Consider the following 21,327-nt stretch of genomic DNA (forward strand, 5'->3'; position numbering starts at 1 on the left):
TTCAAACGAGAATCCGCATTTACCATATCAGACGGCAGCTCGTTCCCCACTCCCACCACTCCGTGAAAAATATCCCCCTAATTTTCCCCTTTCACCCTAAAGCCACGTCCTCTTGAATTTATCTCTCCTAATCAGAGTGGAAAGAGCCTCCTCACATTTACTCTGAATATTCTTCAGTTTTGTAAACCTCTATCATGGGAAGGTGAAGCCCCATCCTTAAACTGAAGGTAATCCCCCAGTGAAAAATTGAGTAAGGTGTGACTGAGAAGAAATGGAGCGCACTCAGCGGATATAGGGGTTTTCATGAGCCCATGCTCCTCTCTTTCAAGGGGATGAAGACTAAAATTTGGAAGATGCTGTCTTAGAAGCCTTTGTGAGTTGCTGCTATGGATTTTATAGATGGTATATAATGCAATATAATCCATCAGTGGTGAAGGGAGTGAATATTCTGAAGGAGCTTCAATTCATTTCAATGAATTATCGAGAACATTGCTGCTCTGTTCTTTGCTGCTGTTGTTCTGGTCTACACTAGAGTAGAGTTCTCCGTCCCAGCCCTGGCCTGTGTTTTCTAAATGTTTTGTGAAGCTAGAAAGTTAGCTATATGCTGCCCTCTTCGCTTCACCCACTCTTGGGGACACACAAAAGTTTGCTTTCATCTTCGTAAGTTTCTAAGCAATGACACTTCACCCCCAGGATGATTAATCTCTGGCACGTGTTCCTTATTAGCAGCCCATGTCAGCATCAAGAACTCCATGTAATGGAGCATTAAAGTTTGCTCCATTCAATCTCAGAAATATAGTTTGTCCATTGCCTCTGCTATAGTTTCCCAAGATCGTGTTCTGTGGCGAGCTCTCCACTGGCCACCGAGACAGAGGTGCACCAAAGAAGAGGTACAAGGACTGCCTAAAGAAAGCTCTTGGTGCCTGCCCCATTGACCACCGCCAGTGGGCTGATATCACCTCCAACCGTGCATCTTGGCGCCTCACAGTTTGGCGGGCAGCAACCTCCTTTGAAGAAGACCGCAGAGCCCACCTCACTGACAAAAGACAAAGGAGGGAAAACCCAACACTCAACCCCAACCCACCAATTTTCCCTTGCAACCGCTGCAACCGTGTCTGCCTGTCCCACGTCGGACTTGTTAGTCCCCAACGAGCCCAAAATCTTCATCCGCGAAGCCAAGCCAAAGAAAAAAGTTTCTTAACAAATAATCATTTTGGTTCTTTTGAGTAGGGCCACTGACCCACACAAATAAGAGACATATTCAACGTCCTTGTAGAAAAACGAACTGTGCTTGCTCAAATTTATCCCCGTGCAATTCTCAACAACTGGAAGGCATTCCTGATATTCTAGAAATTACCTTTTGGTTTTAGAATCATTCATATTTAGAATTGGGAAAACAATCCATGTGTTCTAATCCACGACATAACTTAACAACAAATCTTACAGGATGGCATAATTATGAATGATTATGAATCTTTAAAAAAGTATATTTAAAAAAAAAATGATTCCAGACATCAGGAGCCAATCAAACATTTGACGATTTTTTTAAAAAAAATGGTACAGAGATAGAGGTAAAAGGTCAGCAAGCTTCATGCTTGTTAATGTAGTGCCAATCTATTTACTAGGTAATCATACCAAGTTTTTTTTAAAAATAAATGAATGGAAAGTTAAAGTAAAAAGAACAATGTCTCAGGGCCAAAACAGTCGCTATATATCTTTACTACAAAGAACGCTGTATGACCTGCTGAGTTTCTCCAGCACTTATGTATTGAAAGAAACAATGCCTCGGATAGGGATCAGTAACAGACAAATGAAGAAACCAGTGAAACATGGGTCTGCAGGTGCTGCGATTGTAATAAAATCACAGGCCAAACTGGCCTGTTCTGTGCTGTATATGGTGATATGAAATGCTGGAGGAAGTCAGCCGGTCTCAGAGTCCATAGGAGGTACCATCATTTCGGGCCTGAACCCTTCTTCAAGGTATAAGCCAAAAGCAGACAGGTGTCTGAATTAAAGTCTGGGGAGAGAAAAAGGAAAAGAAATGAATAAATCACTAAAGTTCAAACCGTCACTATAAATCCCTCTGCTACAACCAAATACAAAAATGCAACTCTGACAAAATGATGCCGAAACGGTCACCTGTACAACTGCAAACAGAAGCTTGAGTTTATGATTGTTGCTGACAACCATACTCCTGTTTTTATCCAATGTTGTTCTGGGTTTGTTGTTAACAGTTTCCTTGCCCTCATTGCTGCCCTTCATGCTAGCTGCATAGCATACCTTGGTAGGGTCCCAGTTCAGTGCATCTCAAGGAAAACAAGATGGTCTTGAGAATTGAGGATGGCACAGTTAGCACACGGCAATGTGGTTAGTGTTACAATGGCACGGTTAGCGAAGCACTTGGCACCAAAGACAGTAACTCAGGTTCAAATCTGGCACTGTCTGTAAGGAGCTTGTATGTACTGTGTGGGTTTCCTCTGGGTGCTCCAGGTTCCTCCCACCCTTCAAAAGTGTACAGGATTGAAGGTTAATTGATGTATGTATGGGTTCATATGTCTAAATTTTTTTTAATTAATGCTTGGTATTGGATGCTTAACATTCACCAACAAAACTCCCTTGATCCGCATCAGATGCTGAAACTGTCTCATGCTGGGTCGGCCAGGAGATGGAGATTACTGTGCTACAATCCATCCATAATGCATTATCAATAGCATCGTGCTGAGGTAAACACACCCGTACAATCACATTTCTAGGCCACTGCGTGCTAAATTATTCTCTGTGAACTCCCTGCTTAAAGTGGAAGTCCTGGAATTTAATAAAGTTTTACACCCAAAAGCAGAAGTGCTGAGTTTATTTACTGGTCCAAAGAGTATGAAAACATTAAAAACAAGTGGAAGCAGGAGTAGGCCATTTGGCCTCTTGCATCTGTTCCTGCTCTTAATGAGGTCATAGTTAACCTCTTACTCAACACGACCACCCTCAACTAAGCCCATATCCCTCAATTTTCAAACTACCTAAAAAATTTTTGATCTCTGTCTTGAGTACACCTCGTGAATGACCCTCCGTAGCAGTCTCAGGTGAATAATTCCAAAGACTAACCACCTCCTGGATGAAGAAATATCCCATCAATGCCCTCAACCTCTGATTTTGAGAGATTCTGGGCACGCCAGCCAGGAAAAAAAACATCCCAATGTCCAACCACTTAAACCAGTGGTTCTCAAGCCAAAATCAGGCAGGTATCCTATGCCATAGGTTCTGTGGTTGGTAAGGGATTACTTAAGGTGAGTGGGGGGGAAACAAATTGAGAATCACTGGTTTAAACTCTTTGTTTTAATGCTCTCCCATTCTTCTAAACTCAATATTGCATGGACCCAGTCCGCTTAAAATCTCCTGAGGACAACATTTCCTCAAAGCTCGGCTCTTGTGGACTCTGATCAGAGAATCCTGCTGCTTGTGTGATTAGTTTTCTCATTGTGGTGGGTGAGGATTTCCAAAATCAGCTTTGAAACTCAATCTTAATTTCTACATTGCCACAGAAACCCAAAGGCCTCACCTCTACTGTGTTTTCCATTCAATCAACTGTTGTGAGCTGTATTTCAATGTAATTAGAAGCTCTGGACCCTGGACAGTAGATTCTGAACTTAAAAGGGGAAGTCTCATTATACCATTCCTTTTCTTGGCGAGGCTATCAAAGGAGAAGTTTCAGTGTTCAACAAATTGCTCATCTCCTGGTTAACTGCACGAGTTCAACATTTTGATCTTCACAAAACCAAGAATTCCTTTCTTCATAAAAAAGAGAAATTAACTAAAAATCTGAGCACAAGGGCACCACTATGTTGCGAATAGAGTCAAAAGTTCAATAAATGATAGTTGAATTATATCAATTTCTGAGGAAATGAAGGGTAAAAGATGAAATGCAAAGGAAGCTTACTATGGGACAGGTGGGAAGGAAAGGGGGATTAACTCTGAATCCTCATCAGCTGCCAACGCATCGTACGTTTCTATCAACAAAAGAAACCCGTTGGTATTCGGCACCTATGGGAATTGGTAAATGCCAGATAAGCAAATGTTCCAGTTGCTTGAGACTGGGTGCTGTGTGGATTGGTGAACTAACGGTGAGGCGTGCTAATTTTAAACTTCCACATTTTTTACCTATTTATTTTCTGCAATTTTTTTCCCCCGGTTACAGGGCTATCGCTTGCTTAAATTCAGATAACAGGGGTTTTACTGTAACTATATTACAGTACTTTGTATTAACATAAATAGGAGCAGGGTAAGGCCATTCAGCCCATCAAATCTGCTCTACCATTTAATAAGATTCTGGACCCTGCTCCATCTACCTGTTTTTTTTCTCTATAACCGTTAATAGCCCTACTTTACAAAAGTCTATCGTCACTTTAAATATATTCAGTGAGGCAGTCTCCACTGCATCCCTGGGCTGAGAATTCTACAGATTCACCACTCTCTGGGAAAAGCAGTTCCTCCTCATCTCCATCCTAAACCTCCTATTCTCTCTGCTCTTAAGGCTGTATCCTCTCACCTGCAGCTTTTCAAGTTGGGACAGTACGGTTAGTGTAATGCTGTTACAGTGCCATCAACCGGGACTAGGGTTCAAATCCAGCACTAAGGAGTTTGTACGCTCTCCCCATGTCTGCGTGGGTTTTCCCCAGGTGCTCTGGTTCCTCCCACCATTCGAAATGTACCCAGTGTTATAGGTTAATCGGGTGTAATTGCGCGGCACGGGCTTGTAGGCTGAAATGGCTGGTTACCGTGCTGTATGTCTAAATGTAAGGCAGTTTTTAATGTTGCTTAAAAAGGGCGCCATTTCTGGCTCAGTGGCAGATGTCTTGCCTCACCAATAGTACACGGGAAAGCAAGTTTTAAAATTGTAATGAGTGTGTAGAAAAGCTGTATTTTTAATGTAGGCCCCCGACCGAGAGGGTGATTCAGAAGGCAAATCACGTGAGATTGAGGCATCGAAACGGGGGCTTCCTGCTGGGAGAAGTCAGTCAAAAAGGCTGTTGTCGCACAATACAACCAGTTTGAGCAATATAAATCCATGATGCCACGAAGAGTTAATAATCCAAAAGAAAAAAAGGCTTCAGAAACCAGATTGGCATTTGTTGGAATTGAGCTGCATTCCAGAAACTAATAAATTATTCACCAAAAGCATATCACATGATCTTAATGCTACAATGTTGGTAATGAATTCTCCCTTCAGTTTTAACAGAGGTGTTAACATTTTTAAAGTAATGAAGGAAGAACCCTCATCTAAATTCTTTAAATATTTGTAATTAGTTTCCCATTGCTTGATCTCAAAATTGAGATGTTGAAACAGCTTACTCAGTGCAGTATTAGAAAAAAATCACAATTGTATAGAAATGAATACACCAAAATGTTAGAGGAACTCAGCTGTTCTTGCAGTGTTCATGGGAGGTAAAGATATTCCATTCTGCCACCACTCGCTGAGTGAAAGAGCCATCTCTAACATTTCTCCTAAAGTGTTTCCCCCTTACCCTTAACTCATGGTCTCTTGTTCCAACCTCCCCTGCCCTCAGGGGAAAGAGTCTGTTTATGTCTAGCCTATCTATTCCTTTCATAATTTTAAATACCTCTATCAAGTCCCCTCTCAGTCGTCTACATTCCAATGAATAAAGTCCCAGTCTCCTTAATCTCTCCCTGTAATCCAGATGCTGTAAGCCAGGCAACATCCTTGTAAACCTTCTCTGCACCCTCTCCACCTGACCTATATCCTTTCTATAATTTGGAGACCAGAATTGAGCTCAGTACTCCAAACCTGGCCTCTCCAATGCCTTAAACAGCTGCAGCATCACCTCCCAGCTCTGATACTCTAGACTACGATTTATGAAGGCCAGCATACCATATGCCTTCTTAACCACCCTGTCTACGTGGGAATCCACCTACAGTACAAAGTGCGGTCAGGAAAGTGCAGTGACATATGCAGCTCATATAACCAAAATTTCAAGCCTAAGCCCCCGTCACGGGCTCAACCCTGAGACATCCGTAGTACATCTTTACCTCCTGTGGACACTGAGACCAGCATTTGTGTGCTTTTACTACTATCACAACATCTGCGGACTTTTGTGTTTCACTAATTGTATATGAATTGAAGTTTTGGACAACATTACAATTTCACAGGGCTAATTGTAATATTAAATCCAGTAATCCACCTCAGTATTCACCACTTTCTAGATTTACAACAAGTTCTTGAATGTCCGGGATCCATGACCCAGGAACAGCTGAATCCCAGCCACACCATTTGGCCCAATCTCTCTCCAGCTAAGGACTAGAAAGTCCTAATTACTTCGCATGGATTGCAGTCACACTTGGGATCTATGATGTCCAAATTGATTTGCACCACACCTGGTAACACATCAAGGAAGAGGGAGCAAAACTCGAAACTCAGCCGGCCTCGCCACGTCCATGGGAGGTGAAGTTTATATTACTGACATTTCAGGCCTGAGCCCTTCTTCAAATTATGAGGAAGGGCTCACACCTTGCAGATGGGTTCAAGTCTGAAACATCAGTAATATATCTTTACCTCCTATGGAGGCTCCAAGACTGGCCAAGCTCCTCTGGCATTTGTGCTTTGAGCACATCAAGGACATTGACTTTATTGTGCAAAAAAAGTGTCTTTGGAGATTCTAAACTTGTTACAGCACGTGGGGTACTTACTGAAATAAGGCTGCTGCGGGTACATGAATATTTCAGGCAATTCATGCACTGAAACCTCAGACAGCATCAACACAAGGATTGGTTGGTCTGGCTGGGTGCGAGATGAATATTGTGTGGGGTACTTGGAGAAACTCTTCTTCAGAATGATTATGTTGATCTGTGAGGACCTGGATCAAATGTCTCAAGCCATGGACGGTACTCCAACAGTGCAACACTTACAGTTTGGGAAGATTAGACCAGATTTTATCCTTGGGTGGGATTTTAACCCACAACCCGACTCAGAGGCAAGAATGCTACCACAGAGCCACAAGCAATAACCTTTGAAGCAACTTTTAAAACAGAAATATATTTATACTTGTTGCTCTTCCTGCAAGAAGTAGTCACCAGTTCATCTTGTGGTTCTATGCATATCTATTTCAGTAAAGATGGCCTTAGGCACCTGAAAATACAGGAGAGATGCAATGCGTAGAGGCAGATGGATTGGGAGCTGTCGATTCGTGGGACATTCCGAGAACTGACAGATATTTTGGTCGGGAGCCAAGCACTGAAAGAAATGTGGTGATAATTAGTAAATTTAACTGGGGCAGTCAGGTGTGCGGAGACCAAAGTACTTTTAACAATATAACTGGAAACTGTCTGTGGCTATGATCCTTCAGATGACGATTACTCTAGAGATTGTTTACTTTAGGCATGCAGTTCACCAATTTCGGAGATGAACCTGCTATAGGTCCACACCTAAACCTTCCAGCCAGGCTTATGGAAATTTTCCAAGCTTCCCTCCCATCATCTCAACTCCCTGGAGTCCCTTTTTCTTGATACACTATTTGCATAGAGAATCTTGCACTGATTTTCAGTGGACTCTCTCCTTGGGGTTTCTAACATTATTTTAGTCCTGTGTGTGGACAAGCCTAATACTTTAGAATGCCACATGTATTTTACATGAATGTGTTAATTCATATTATTTTAGGTAACCTCATTCTGTCTGCCTGATGCTTTATACATGTTGATTTCTTTCTTTGGCTTGGCTTCGCGGACGAAGATTTATGGAGGGGGTAAAAAGTCCACGTCAGCTGCAGACTCGTTTGTGGCTGACAAGTCCGATGCGGGACAGGCAGACACGATTGCAGCGGTTGCAGGGGAAAATTGGTTGGTTGGGGATGGGTGCTGGGTTTTTCCTCCTTTGCCTTTTGTCAGTGAGGTAGGCTCTGCGGTCTTCTTCAAAGGAGGTTGCTGCCCGCCAAACTGTGAGGCGCCAAGATGCACGGTTTGAGGCGATATCAGCCCACTGGCGGTGGTCAATGTGGCAGGCACCAAGAGATTTCTTTAGGCAGTCCTTGTACCTTTTCTTTGGTGCACCTCTGTCACGGTGGCCAGTGGAGAGCTCGCCATATAACACGATCTTGGGAAGGCGATGGTCCTCCATTCTGGAGACGTGACCCATCCAGCGCAGCTGGATCTTCAGCAGCGTGGACTCGATGCTGTCGACCTCTGCCATCTCGAGTACTTCGACGTTAGGGATGTAAGCGCTCCAATGGATGTTGAGGATGGAGCGGAGACAACGCTGGTGGAAGCGTTCTAGGAGCCGTAGGTGGTGCCGGTAGAGGACCCATGATTCGGAGCCGAACAGGAGTGTGGGTATGACAACGGCTCTGTATACGCTTATCTTTGTCAGGTTTTTCAGTTGGTTGTTTTTCCAGACTCTTTTGTGTAGTCTTCCAAAGGCGCTATTTGCCTTGGCGAGTCTGTTGTCTATCTCATTGTCGATCCTTGCATCTGATGAAATGGTGCAGCCGAGATAGGTAAACTGGTTGACCGTTTTGAGTTTTGTGTGCCCGATGGAGATGTGGGGGGGCTGGTAATCATGGTGGGGAGCTGGCTGATGGAGGACCTCAGTTTTCTTCAGGCTGACTTCCAGGCCAAACATTTTGGCAGTTTCCGCAAAGCAGGACGTCAAGCGCTGAAGAGTAAATCAACATGTATGTTAGCTCTTCAGCCAGCCAACATGTTGATTTACTCATTCTGTAAATGACCAGTGTAACATACTATAGAACATGTCAATTTTGAGGAAGGACTGGATCGGTTTTGAAAAACAAATACTTGGGCCTACATAGAAACAATCACAAAGTTAAAAATTTGATTTCTATGTTAAGCCACTACCATAATGTCAAGATTACTAGAGAGATAGTGCTGAGAAAGCTAAATGGACAAGTTAGATAAGTCTCCCAGACCAACTGAGGTGCCCCCATGGTTCTGAAGGAGGTGGCTTTAGAGATTGTGGAGGCATTGGAAATGATTTTCCAGAAATCAACACTCTGGCATGGTTCCAGAGAATTGGATGGTCGCAAATGTAGTTCCGTTGCTTAAGGAAGGTGGCAGATAAAAGGAAATTACAGGCCTATTAGTCCAACATCAGTAGTTGGAAAGTTATTGGAGTCTATCCTCAAGGACAAGGTTATGAAATACCTCAATCTGCAAGCCAGCATGGGAAGATCCTGCCTGACAACCTACTGGAATATTTTAAGGAAATCTCAAGTAGGATGGACAAGAGGCTGTGGATATTGTGCATTTGGATTTTCAAAAGGCCTTCAATAAGGTGCCACATTAGAGGCTGCTTAATAAGCTGAGAGCCCATGGAACTACAGGAAAGATAGTAAACTGGGTGGAACATTAGCTGATAGGCAGAAAGCAAAGGGTGGAAATAAAGGGATCCTGTTCTGGTTGGTTGCTGGATACTAGTGGTGCCCACAGAGGTCGGTGTTGGGGCCACTTATTTTTACAATGTATATTGATGATTTGGATTATGGATTGAACGGTTTTGTGGTGGTTTGTAGGTGACACAAAGTTAGGTGGTGGAGTAGGAAGAGTGGAAGAAACCAAAAGGTTGCAGAGAGACTTGGACAGTTTAGGAGGGTGGGAAAAAAAACGCAGATGAGATCCAAAGTTGAGAAATGTACAGTTGTAAATTTTGAAAGAGGAAATAAACAGGCAGATTATTATTTGGATGGGGAGAAAAATACAAAATTCAGAAGTGCAAAGGGACTTGAGGGTCCTCGTTCAGGATAACCGAAAGGTGAATCACCAGGTTGGATCTGCAGTAAAGAAAGCGAATGCTATGTTGGCGGTCATTTCAAGAGGAATAGTGTACAAGAGTAAAGAGGTGTTGATGAGCCTCTATGGGGCACTGGTGAGGCCTTATTTGGAGATCTGTGCACAGAAAAAATGTATTGATGTTGGAGAGAGAACAAGATTTACCAGGATGATTCCCGGAATGCAAGTGCTCTTGGACTGTATTCATTGGAGAATAGAAGAATGAGGAGATCTCAGAAAATTTTGAATGCTGAAAGGATTGGACAGAATAGATGTAAATAAGATGAATCCAGGACAAGAGGTCACAGTATCAGAATGAGAAGGTACCCACTTAAAACAGATGAGAAATTTCTTTAGCCAGCATGTTGTGGATTTGTGGAATTCGTTGCTACATACAGCTGTGGAGGCCTGACCATTGGGGGAGTTAAAGGAGGAGATTGTAGATATCCAATTAGTAAGGGTATCAAGGGATATGGGAAAAAGGTGGAATTTGGAATGTTGAGGGTTCAGGGTGGAGTTGCTGAGAAGACTCAATGGGCTGAATGGCCTAGTTTTGTTCCTTTATCTTGTGTTTTTGTGAAGTCAATTCGCAATAAATTAATTATGCCAGTGATTGAAAATTATTGATCAGATTATGAGGAAAAAAACTCTCAAACCTCTTCAACAATGCTTCAAGAACCCTAACAATTAAGATAACATTTATAACAGTGGTTATCTAACTCGCCATTGTTAGGAAATAATGGATTTATTTACACACTTGTCTTTGGAAGGTGACCACAATATCAAACCTTTGGCTTAGTGATACAATGCCATCATGGAACCACAGCTAAAATATTGCATGACCAGTACATACTAGACAGTGTTCAAAATGATGCATTATTAAAATATAAATGATTAATAGTTTTTACCATGTGACTAGAGTTGTATATTGTTGTTTTCAGTCTAATTCACTCAGGTCATTTGGCATTAGCAATCAATTTTTATCTGTTCATCTAGACCAGTGGTTTTCAAACTTTTTCTTTCCATACTAACCATCGAGCACCTATGGCATAGGGATTACAAAAGATGGGAAAGAAAAAGTTTGAAAACCACTGATCTAGAATTACAAACCATATAGAATATTTTAATCAATCTGTGCAATATGGCTTTCTTTCTGAGGAAAATTGTACAAATAGTGTTCACATTGTAATATTTTAATATATCATAATGAGCTTCCCCCTTTAAATCTACATCACAGCCTCCAGAAGGAAAGTTGGAGACCTTAATACTGGAACTGGAAGATTTATGGCATGCCTTTGATTGCAGAGAGGCTGATATTTGAAACAAAGTGTATCGCTGCCTTCTTTAAACCAATGCAATCAATGGAATATTACAAGAGTAGGCCTGCAACCATCTCCTGCATTACTGCAAGCTAATAATGTTACAACACAGTGGCAGTTTGAAAAGCAGGTCATAATCTAAAGAAGCCCACGGACTGATTGAGAAGATTGTAAGGGGAAACTGGATAAATAGATGAGATAGAGAGGAACAAAATGGTTAGGCTGCTGAGGTGACAGAACAAAATGGAAGGAAGATCAGGAGGAATCAATTCTACGTAACCAGTGTTTGCAGATTTTCTTGTTTAACTTCAAATTTTATGTAATGTAATGGATTAGCAGTAAAGAAAGCGAATGCTATGTTGACAGTCATTTCAAGAGGAATAGTGTACAAGAGTAAAGAGGTGTTGAAGAGCATGAGTTAGGTCATGTAGATATCTGTTTAACCATGCAAAAAAAAAGCTATGGAAAATGTGGTAACATGAGGGGGAACTTCTTTACTCAGAGAGTGGTAGACGTGTGGAATGAGCTTCCGGGAGAAATAGTGCCGGCGGAGTCAATTGTATTATTTAAGAAAAGGTTGGACAGGTCTATGGATGAGAAGAAGATGGAGGGTTATGGGCATTGTGCAGGGAGGTGGGACTAGAGAGGGGTGTTTGGTTCGGTGTGGACTAGAAGGGCCTAATGGCCTGTTTCCGTGCTGTAAATTGTTATGACTGAAGACTGAACACATGATTGAAGACTTGTTCCCCTTCTCCCATTTATACCATAAATGGTCACTGAGTTTACAGAATCATTGAGAAACACCAACACATGAAAGCCTAAATAGTGCATTAAAGTACATAGAACGAGTACCATATAAATCAAATTTAAAAATCCAAAACATTTTGCACAAATTACACAAGCCCACTGCTCTTCTCACTGTACGCCCATGACTGTGGCTGGGCGCAATTCCAATTGCCATCTACAAATTTTCCCAATGACACCATGGTTGTCGGCAGAATCGCAGATGGCAATGAAGAAACATACAGGAGGGAAATAGATCAGCTGGTTGAGTGGTGTTACTGAGGAGTTTGGTACGTAACCAAAGACTCTTGCAAATTTCTCAGATGTACTGTAGAGAGCATTCTCACTGGTTTCACTGTCTGGTATGGAGGTGCAGGACAGGAAAAGAAGACAGAATTGTGAACTCAGCCAGCGCCATCATAACCATTAATCTTTACTCCATTGAGGACAAAAAGCAGTGTCCTAAGAAAGGACCCTCTATCTGCAAGGACCCACCCCACCACCTCGGCCATCCTCTCTTCACTCTGGTACCATCAGGAAGGAGGTTCAGAAGTAAAAAATTTTTAAAAAAAAGGAAGGAGGTTCAGGAGCTAGAAGTTTGGTATTATGGAAATTATCTGTTCAAATGGCTGGTTTACAAACATTAACGAATGTCCAACCTCCACATGGACTTTCTCACAGGTGCCTAGAATTATCCTCGGGAAAATAAATGTTGCTTTTAATCGTAGTCTTTACAGGCTACTTTGATTTTTAAAATATTTTAAGGAAGAAAACTTACTTTATTTCAGCTATACTTTCTCCAAATGGAAATTGAATTTTTAACATTCTATTATGTGAAACTAAAATTATTTTTAAAGTTGAAAACAGAAGACACTTACATCCATTTAAATCTCAGTTATTGTCTATCCAAAAGTGCTTTCCAAAGTCTAAAAATGCTGAGACAGGTAGAATGAGTTTCTATTCCTCTGTTAACAACAAAAAACACTGCTGTCTAGGGCAGCATTAGGGATGAGTCACATATATCCTCCTCAATTATAATTCTGGCCAGAGTCTCCGGTAACTCTTCAGCTTAGATATGGGGGTGGATTCTACTTATTGTAGCCCCAAGCAGTACCACGATTAAGCCAACCATAGAACAGGCCTGAATTCAACAAGTTATAATTGTATGGCCTAATTAAAATTCATCTTGACACATTAATCCCTGTTCTCCCTCCATGATTATTCCAGCATTGTATTTCTAATATCCAGCACCGCAATGTTTTTCTTAATTGTATTTGCATTTATCTCATGGGTTCTCAGTGCAGGAACATATTTGAAGGCAACTCACAGAAGAATAATTAGCCAAAACTTATAATGAGGTGAAGAAAATTTGATTGGGTTAGTTGAATGACTAATAACTTGATTGGACGTAGAGTAGCTAAGAACTTACAAGAAGGGGGCGAGATGGATTTCAGATCTAGAAGGTAGGTGGGTGAAGACACGGTTACCAACAGTAAGTGGATGGAATAGAAAGCAAGCAAAAATCGAAATATAGTTAAAATTAAGTTGCAGGATTTTGGGCTGGGGAAAGGGGTTTGGGTGAGAGAGGAAAAGGCCATGAAAGGACTTGAACACAACTGAGAATATTAAATCAGTAGCTTTGGAGAACAAGGCTTAATTCTGAAAAATTATAATTCAAATGAATTTTAACTCTAAAACATTGCTAAAGTACAATATGGAAAAATGCCTTCATGGTGTTCTCGAACAAGGTCTATCTATGAAACAGCCCATCTTTGGGATCAGTGCACTTCATGCTACTCTGAGAAGCAAATTAGTTTGCTCTCGGAAAGTAACATTTTTGAGTAATCTGAAATGTAAACACATAGTAAGTGCAGTTGGGTGGAAAGAGCAGATGATTACGGGCATACGTTTCAAAATTCACTTCCCTCGCCTCAATATCAAGGTCTGTCATAGCTCAGAGCACCACACGTGGGATTCACAGTTCATCACGTGCCTTTTCCCCGCAAGGATTCTTAAACTCCCATTAACACTGCAAATTCTGGAACCATCAATAGAACAGCAAAGGGGGAAAGGGACAATGGAGGCTTTGAAATTAGAAATGAGGTAAAGGTTGCGTACAATTTTGCATCTAAGTAATAGCCCTTATCAGTGATACGAACCTATCAAATTTCCAAATAATCATCAAATCTCCATCTCAAGGCACACAACAAAAATAAACAGTACAACTCACAGTGAACATTGAACAGACCAGATGAAATTGATAATACAGATCAACAATCAGATGCAAATTTTCTCCAGTTTCAGATGTCACTACCCCTACGACTTACAACTTATTCCTTTCTTTCAGTTTAGCAGCATGCTATTTATTTCACCATAAACAATACTGCAGCAATTCCACAAAGAAGCAGTTCAACCCTCTCTATAATGCTTCCCTTTTGTTTCTGGCTGGTTGCATTACTGTGGTAAGTACAGAGATGCCAATGCTCAGGACAGGAAAGAACTTCAGAGGGTTGTGATCTCAGCTTGCAAAATCATAGGTCCCAGTCTTCACTCCATCGAGGACATCTACAAGATGCAGTGTCTTAAAAGAAGCAGCCTCTATCCTCAGAGACACCCCTGTCCACCACCACCCAGGCCATGCCCTTTTCACTCTGCTACCAATCAGGAAAAAGAGCGCAAGGACGGCTTCTTCCCCGCTGCCATCAGATTTCTGAATAATCAATGAACCAAAGATGCTGCCTTTCTTTTTCTTTTTCGTGCACCATTTTTATTTCTTTTGTACGATGGTCCATATAAATGTTTGCACTGTGTGATAGGGGACAGTGACAGGTTTATGGCAATAAATTCTGACACTTAAGGCGGGTGTATCTTGATTGCTTATTAAAACTGAAGTTTCTCTTATGGAAGGAGGTGGATTCTAACCCTAAATTTGCTCAATTTACTAGAAGATATTCAGTAAAAACATTCTTTGTTTATTTTCTTGGTCCCCTTCCTTCTGGCTTTTCTCCCCTCCCTCCCCTGACTGGCAGGTATGTTAATGTTCTGCTCGTGTGGATCTTGGTCAGATGGGGCTGAAATACCTTTATCCAGAACTGGCCCAAAGATGGCCAGGTTGTCATTCACCGTGGTGCAGTTCCATCTCCTGCCCCGGAACTGATGCTGGCACTCCTGGATGCCGATCTTCACCCCCTCGGCCACGCTGGGCATGATCTCGATGTAGTTCCTGCAGAAGCGGAGTTGCTTCGGGACCAGACCCGGGATGCTGCCGCACAGGATGGGTTGGGAACCGAGAGACGAGTACTGATGTCCCAGAGCCAATGACCTGGACAAGATAAGAGTTGGTTAAAGTGGCCCAATTCAAAGAAAATGTTGGTTTTAAACTGCTCATTATTGGTCAGAAAGTGAGCGTCTTGAATGCCCATCCTTGGACCGTACCTGGGTTCTCAACCGTTCCCAATCGCACTGTTTCCGTGCGCAGCTCAGACAAGGGGCTCTTCCTTTCATCCGAACGCAACCAAAATCAATGGCGACTTGATAGAACCACATGGTGTCAGGGCCAGGAGTGCAACGTTACCAGCAAACAGTCGATTCGATGGGATTTTTTTCGGCCAGAAAATATTCTTTATTATACACTGACTGCCCCAGTTAATCGGCTGGACACCAGTGAAACGTGCATTAATGGGGCGATGGAGTTTTGTTTGAACGATGGACAGGAGTGATAATTGCACAAACAGTCCGGATACTGGCGGAGTGAACGGGCCTGGGGATCCACGAGTCAGGAGGAGTGACAGCGACCCCAATCTCTCGCAGATGGGGGATGGGGGGGGAGGAGAAGGTCATTATTGGTGGGCGATAAACAATCACGAAATTATCTCTGGGCCGGTCGTTAAAGTAAGTAGAGATTCGTTTCTCTTACGGAAAGAAAGATCTCAACCGGTCAATATTGTCTCCTGTAGACGGAAGCAGGAGAAAAAGGGACAGGAATCTACAGGGTCGAGTTCAACACAGGCTGCATCAGTGGGAGACAGAGAATGGTCAACGTTTGGGGCTGGAGCCTTTCATCTCCAGCCCTGGAGTTCAACCGCGGATCCCAGAGTTGTAATCACCAAGAGTTGGGGCATCTGGTCCTTCTCGACTAATCCCGAAAAGTTCTCAAAACTTCAGCTATTAAATCTTTCTCTGGCTTGAACTCTGTTAACGGTACCGGCCCTCATCCCGCGGGAAGTATTCCAGTTCTCCGAGGTGGCATCTTATTCACTGGAGGCTGGGTTACTAAATTCCTCGCTTCGCCACCCAATATTCAAAAGTTACCAAACAAATGTTATAGCTCCGTTCCTAATTGCAGATTGGAACTTCAGACGCCTCAGATCCTAGTTCTGGCCTTGGTAACATCTTCAAATTGAAACAGTATCAATGCAAAAAAAAAGCAGACAAAGTAACTGCTGCAGATTTGTTGAGCAGGAGGGGGGTCCCTTTGGGTAGAAAGGATCAGACAGCATTTCAGGTTGTTCTGGACCCAGTGACGACCCAGGTGGCTTTTATAACTCGCCTTAATTGTTGGAGAAATCCCATTTTATCTGAACCAATCGAACATGTTTTTGAAGGTCCATTTAGTTAAATTGTTTGGAATGTGGATAATCATTTTAAATTAATTAAATCCACGCTAAATGCGCGCAGTGTGTTCGCAATTAATACGTCCACTTAATCAGAATACTCATGTTAAAATAAATCTAAAGCATCTATTTAATAAAGGTAAGAAGGCCTAACAGAAATATGTTCCACCACGTGTACCATGAGAAGGAGATATGAGCAAGTGCCATCACTTGGACATTCAGAAATTGACACAGGACAGCAGTAGAAACAATGAGGGGGGACGGAGACTGTGAGAAACATTAATAAACAACTCATTTTCATCATAAAAATCATATAGAAACATGAATGCGCCAAATAAATGCTAAAGTTCATCATTATTTTTAAGTATTCCCTACTTTACAAGTTCTGTATTTGTTTGCAACAATTATTGTTAACAGTGTTTACCTCTCCCAGTTTCCCATCTTGAATTGGCTTTGAATTGTGTTTAAAGTAGTGGTTTTCAAACTTTTTTCTTTCCACTCACATCCCACCCAAGTAATCCTTATGCCGTAAGTGCTCTGTGATTAGTGAGAGATGTGAGTGGGAAGGTTAAAAACCACAGCTCTAGACCCAATTGTTACTGAATTTTTTTTTTCCTTGAGAAAAATTGGAGTTGGTCCATTTCCTTTGGAGTTATGAAACCGTGCACATAACGAGTCAATTAGGTTCAATTCAAACAGTGGTTTTCAAACTTTTTCTTTCCAGTCAGATACCACCTGAAGCAATCCCTTACTAATCGCAGAGCACTCACAGCCCACGGGTTGCCTCAGGTGGTATCTGACTGGAAAGAAAAAGTTTGAAAGCCACTGGTTTCCAAAGGGAAATGGGGTGTTGGCCTCTGTTACATGAACATTTCAGTGCAAGTGTAGAGACTTCCTTCTGCAATTGTTTAAAGTCTGACTGCCCCTCCAGACTCCTCAATCAGAAACTTAATCAGGGATTCATTCAAGGACTCTTACTTTTGCACTTTATTGATATTTAGTTTCTCTTTGTATTGTAGTCAGTTTGTTTGAATTTCTTTATTTATTTACATTTATACCAGAAATGAAAGGGTTAGCATATGAAGAATGATTGGGGCCCTTGCTGTTCAGAGTAGATGTGGCAAGGTTGTTTCCCATGGTAGGGGAGTCCAGGACAAGAGGGCACAACTTCAGGAAGAAAGTGGCCAATTTAAAACAGAGATGCAGAAAAATATCTTTATTCAGATGGTCATGAGTCTGTGGAATTTCTTGCCACAAGTGGTTGTAGAAGTGAGGTCCGTTGTCTGTATTTAAGGCAGAGATTGCTCCTATATCTTGCAATCGTAGGCAAATCTTCTTTAGTACAGTTTTTTGCACTGCCAAGGAGTGATAATTCTGCCTCACCAGCAGGAGAAAGACCCTCAGGGTTGTATAGGATGTACTCAGACAATAGATCTGAGCTTTGAATGTTGAGATACCATCTGGAATAGGTGTGCTCTCACGCTAGGGAAGAATGTGCCAGCAATAGACAGAGTATGGTGAAGATGAGGGGGATTGATTCCTGGGATGGCAAGTTTAAAGGACGAATAGAGCTTGATTTCCTCATGAATTAAGAATTAAGGTTGATTGTGTGGAAATGTGTGAAATACTTCAAAAAACTTTGAATTGGTAAATGCAGTGTTGATATTTCCCTAGTTGGAGTGTGTAGAATTGGGTCACATCCCAAAATAAGGGGTCTTTTCTCTCCCCATATGCTGTTTGACTTTCTATTTAGAACAGAGGTGAGAAGAAATGTTTTTGGAATTCCCTATCAGGAAGATGGTGGAGGCTCAGTTTGTTGAATATATTTATAGTAGAGATCAATAGACTTTTAGATATTAAGAGATTCAAAAGATAGAGGCAAGAAAGTGCTCCTCAGGTATTGAATCGATGGGGAGACATGAGGGGCCAGATTTTTCTTTTTATTCTTCACCATGCTGGTATCTAGAATGAGTTGACAGGAGGTTGTGGAAGCAGGAAGAGCCCCCTGGATACATGCTTGCACAAGCAGGACTTGGAGGGATATGGAATTAATGCAGGCAAATGGGATAGTGTGGGGGGTGCAGGGGGCTATGGGGATGCTGAACAACACTTTGAATGTACACTCTCACACAGCAAAACACTGCAGTTGATGAAAAGTTGAAATAAAACAAGAAAATATGTATTCACTAAGTCAGCCAGCCACTGTGGAGAGATAAGCAGAATGTTTCAACTGGATGCTTCACTGGAACAAACAGTTTAACGTTGCAGAGAACAATGCATTTAAAGCAGCATCTTAGAATCTATTAATTGCTTACTTTCCCATTTCTTGTGGGAGGTGATCATCTCGAACATTTACACTCTCCGACTCACTATTTCCAGTAGTTCTATTTTTTTACAAATATCTTCTTAGTTATTCACACAAATGTCAATGCAGACCATTTACACAACTATTTTTAGAATGTAAGTAACAATAATTGATGGATAATTTGTGCTTTGGAACTTATGTTATATCTATATATGTTGGAAAATCTATTAGGTCAAAAGAGGCAAAGAGATTGTTTCCTCTTTTTACTCTTTTTCAGGAAGAATGTTTGATGTTAATGGAAACTCTACCTGTTTAATTAGAATCATAGAGCATAGAAACAGGCCCTTCGGTCCATCTTACCGATGCCTACCAAAATGTCCCAGCCACCCTCGTCCCACCTGCCTGGATTTGGTCCATATCTAATCACTGGCTGACCCATCTGTAACGTCACCTTTGACCACTGATGTGAAATCCTCTTTAACACCCCCCCCCCCCCCCGCCATCTCTGTCTTTCCTGAATCAACTGTAACCTAGCATTTAGGCTGCCAGTCCTGGTCCTCTCTTACCCAAGTTTCCACATCCCAGTCCCACGTATTTACCCCTGTCAGTGAGAAACCATAAATATATCAATTGCTGGCTCCTGTGAGTCATTGATGGGGGGAGGGGCATGAAAAGCGAAAGAGGGGCACTTTACTGGTTTAAGACAACATGAAGTTGATGTGAAGTAAACAACATGTTGTGACGAAGAGAGAGAGAGAAATGTTTAAGACAATGAGAAAGTGGAGTGGGGGCAATCGGGCTTGGTGAGGATGAGATAGGGTGTTAAAGTAGGTAGAGTGGGTGGTCACTTTCATCAGAATTGTGGCATTAGAATGGGTTTAATGCAGTGGTTCTCAATATTTTTTTTTACTCACCATAGAGCACCCATGCCATAGAGGGGGAAAAAAAGTTGAGAACCACTGGTTTAGGTGAGAGTTCACAGATGAGGCGGTGGAAGAATGAGACGGGATAGTGACTGGATTAATATAAGGGAATGGGATTCATCAGAGTGGTAAAGAGATGGGGTTAACACATTAGGACAAGCAAGCCCCCAAGATAGACAGATGCAGGGAACTATATCTTCTTTCCAATGTCAGCAGAAGCTGTGACCATTAGTAGCTCATTTCCCCATCATAAGACCACACAGCATCTACCTCCTCCTTTCTAAAGGAGAAGAACAATGATGTAAACCAAAATGAACAAAAGAAAGAGATATCTCCATCATTACTGGAGCCCCCTGCTCTACTCTCTATACCCCTATAACTGTGTGGCTTGGTACGACAACAACACCATATAGAAATCTGGTAGTGGGCTGTAGAAAGAACGGTGATGAGTCGGCATACAGGAAGGAAATTGAAAAATTGTCCAAATCATGCACCAACAACAACCTAATGTCACCAAAACCAAGGAGATGACTGTTGACTTCAGGAAGAGAAAACCAGAGGTGTATGATCCAATGATCATTGGGGATCAGAAGGCAAGGGTGAGAAAACTTCAGGAGGAAGCCAGGGGAACACGGCCCAGTCCTCATCACCATCTCCGAGGATCTATCCTGGAGCCTCCATGTTGATACAATCAGGAAGAAGGTTCACCAGCGGCTATACTTTGTGAGGTGTTTGAGGAGATTCAGTATGTCACTGAAGACACTCGAAAAATTGTACATGGAGAGCATTCTGGCATCACTCTCTGGTACGGAGGTGCAAATCTCAGTTTGTGCCAAACTCTGAGTGAAAAATATGACTAGCATTGTTGGCCTCCCACAGATACGGAAATCAAAAAAATGATGTTGGAAGGAGAAGGAAAGAAAAAACTCACGTGAACATGTAAGTGAGAACCAGAAGAAGTGGAAGAGGAATATGGAAGGAACAGAAAGGTCAGGCCTGGGAATGTTGGAAATGTGGAACAATTATCACCAATTGTATTATTTAAGAAAAGGTTGGACAGGTCTATGGATGAGAAGAGGATGGAGGGTTATGGGCATTGTGCGGGGAGGTGGGATTAGAAGGGGGTGTTTGGTTCGGTGCGGACTAGAAGGGCCTAATGGCCTGTTTCCGTGCTGTAATTGTTATGTTATGTTATGTTATTTTTTGGCTCATTAACTGTTTTTCGCTCCGTGGATGTTTCCTGAACTACTAACCATTTCCAATAATTTTGGTTCATCGTTTGCATTTAAAAGATGACATTTTTTGCAATGTAACTTTAGGGGCGGCCTTTCATTTGGCACAAATATCATGGATAAGCAAACACGCACGAGCATAATTTCAACACAGAGTTTAAATTTAAGTACAAAGTCTAACTGTACAACACAAACAAACAAATATGTGAAATGGTGTAAAAGAAACTACTGGAAGAACTCAACGGGTCAGGCAGTGTCTGGGGAAGAAAATGGATAGTTGAAGTTTCAGGTTAAAACCTTTCTTCACTGTTTTGCAAATCACAGGATGGACACGAGAATTAAAATAAACCTGAACAATTCCATTTCATC

The 21,327-nt window shown here is 41.9% G+C and overlaps 1 protein-coding gene across 1 annotated transcript in view; it reads right to left on the reverse strand.

Moving 5' to 3' along the window:
- The window catches only part of LOC138746724 (proto-oncogene Wnt-3), a 64,128-nt gene that overhangs the window by 24,830 nt on the left and 17,971 nt on the right, over positions 1-21,327 (reverse strand). The window contains exons 2-3 of the mRNA XM_069905058.1: positions 14,966-15,207; positions 10,111-10,113 (exon numbers count right to left, since the gene is read on the reverse strand). Of these exons, the coding sequence (XP_069761159.1) occupies positions 10,111-10,113; positions 14,966-15,207 (245 nt within the window). The remainder of the gene's footprint in view (positions 1-10,110; positions 10,114-14,965; positions 15,208-21,327) is intronic.

Source organism: Narcine bancroftii, chromosome 12, assembly GCF_036971445.1.
Source record: "Narcine bancroftii isolate sNarBan1 chromosome 12, sNarBan1.hap1, whole genome shotgun sequence".
Lineage (NCBI taxonomy): Eukaryota > Metazoa > Chordata > Chondrichthyes > Torpediniformes > Narcinidae > Narcine > Narcine bancroftii.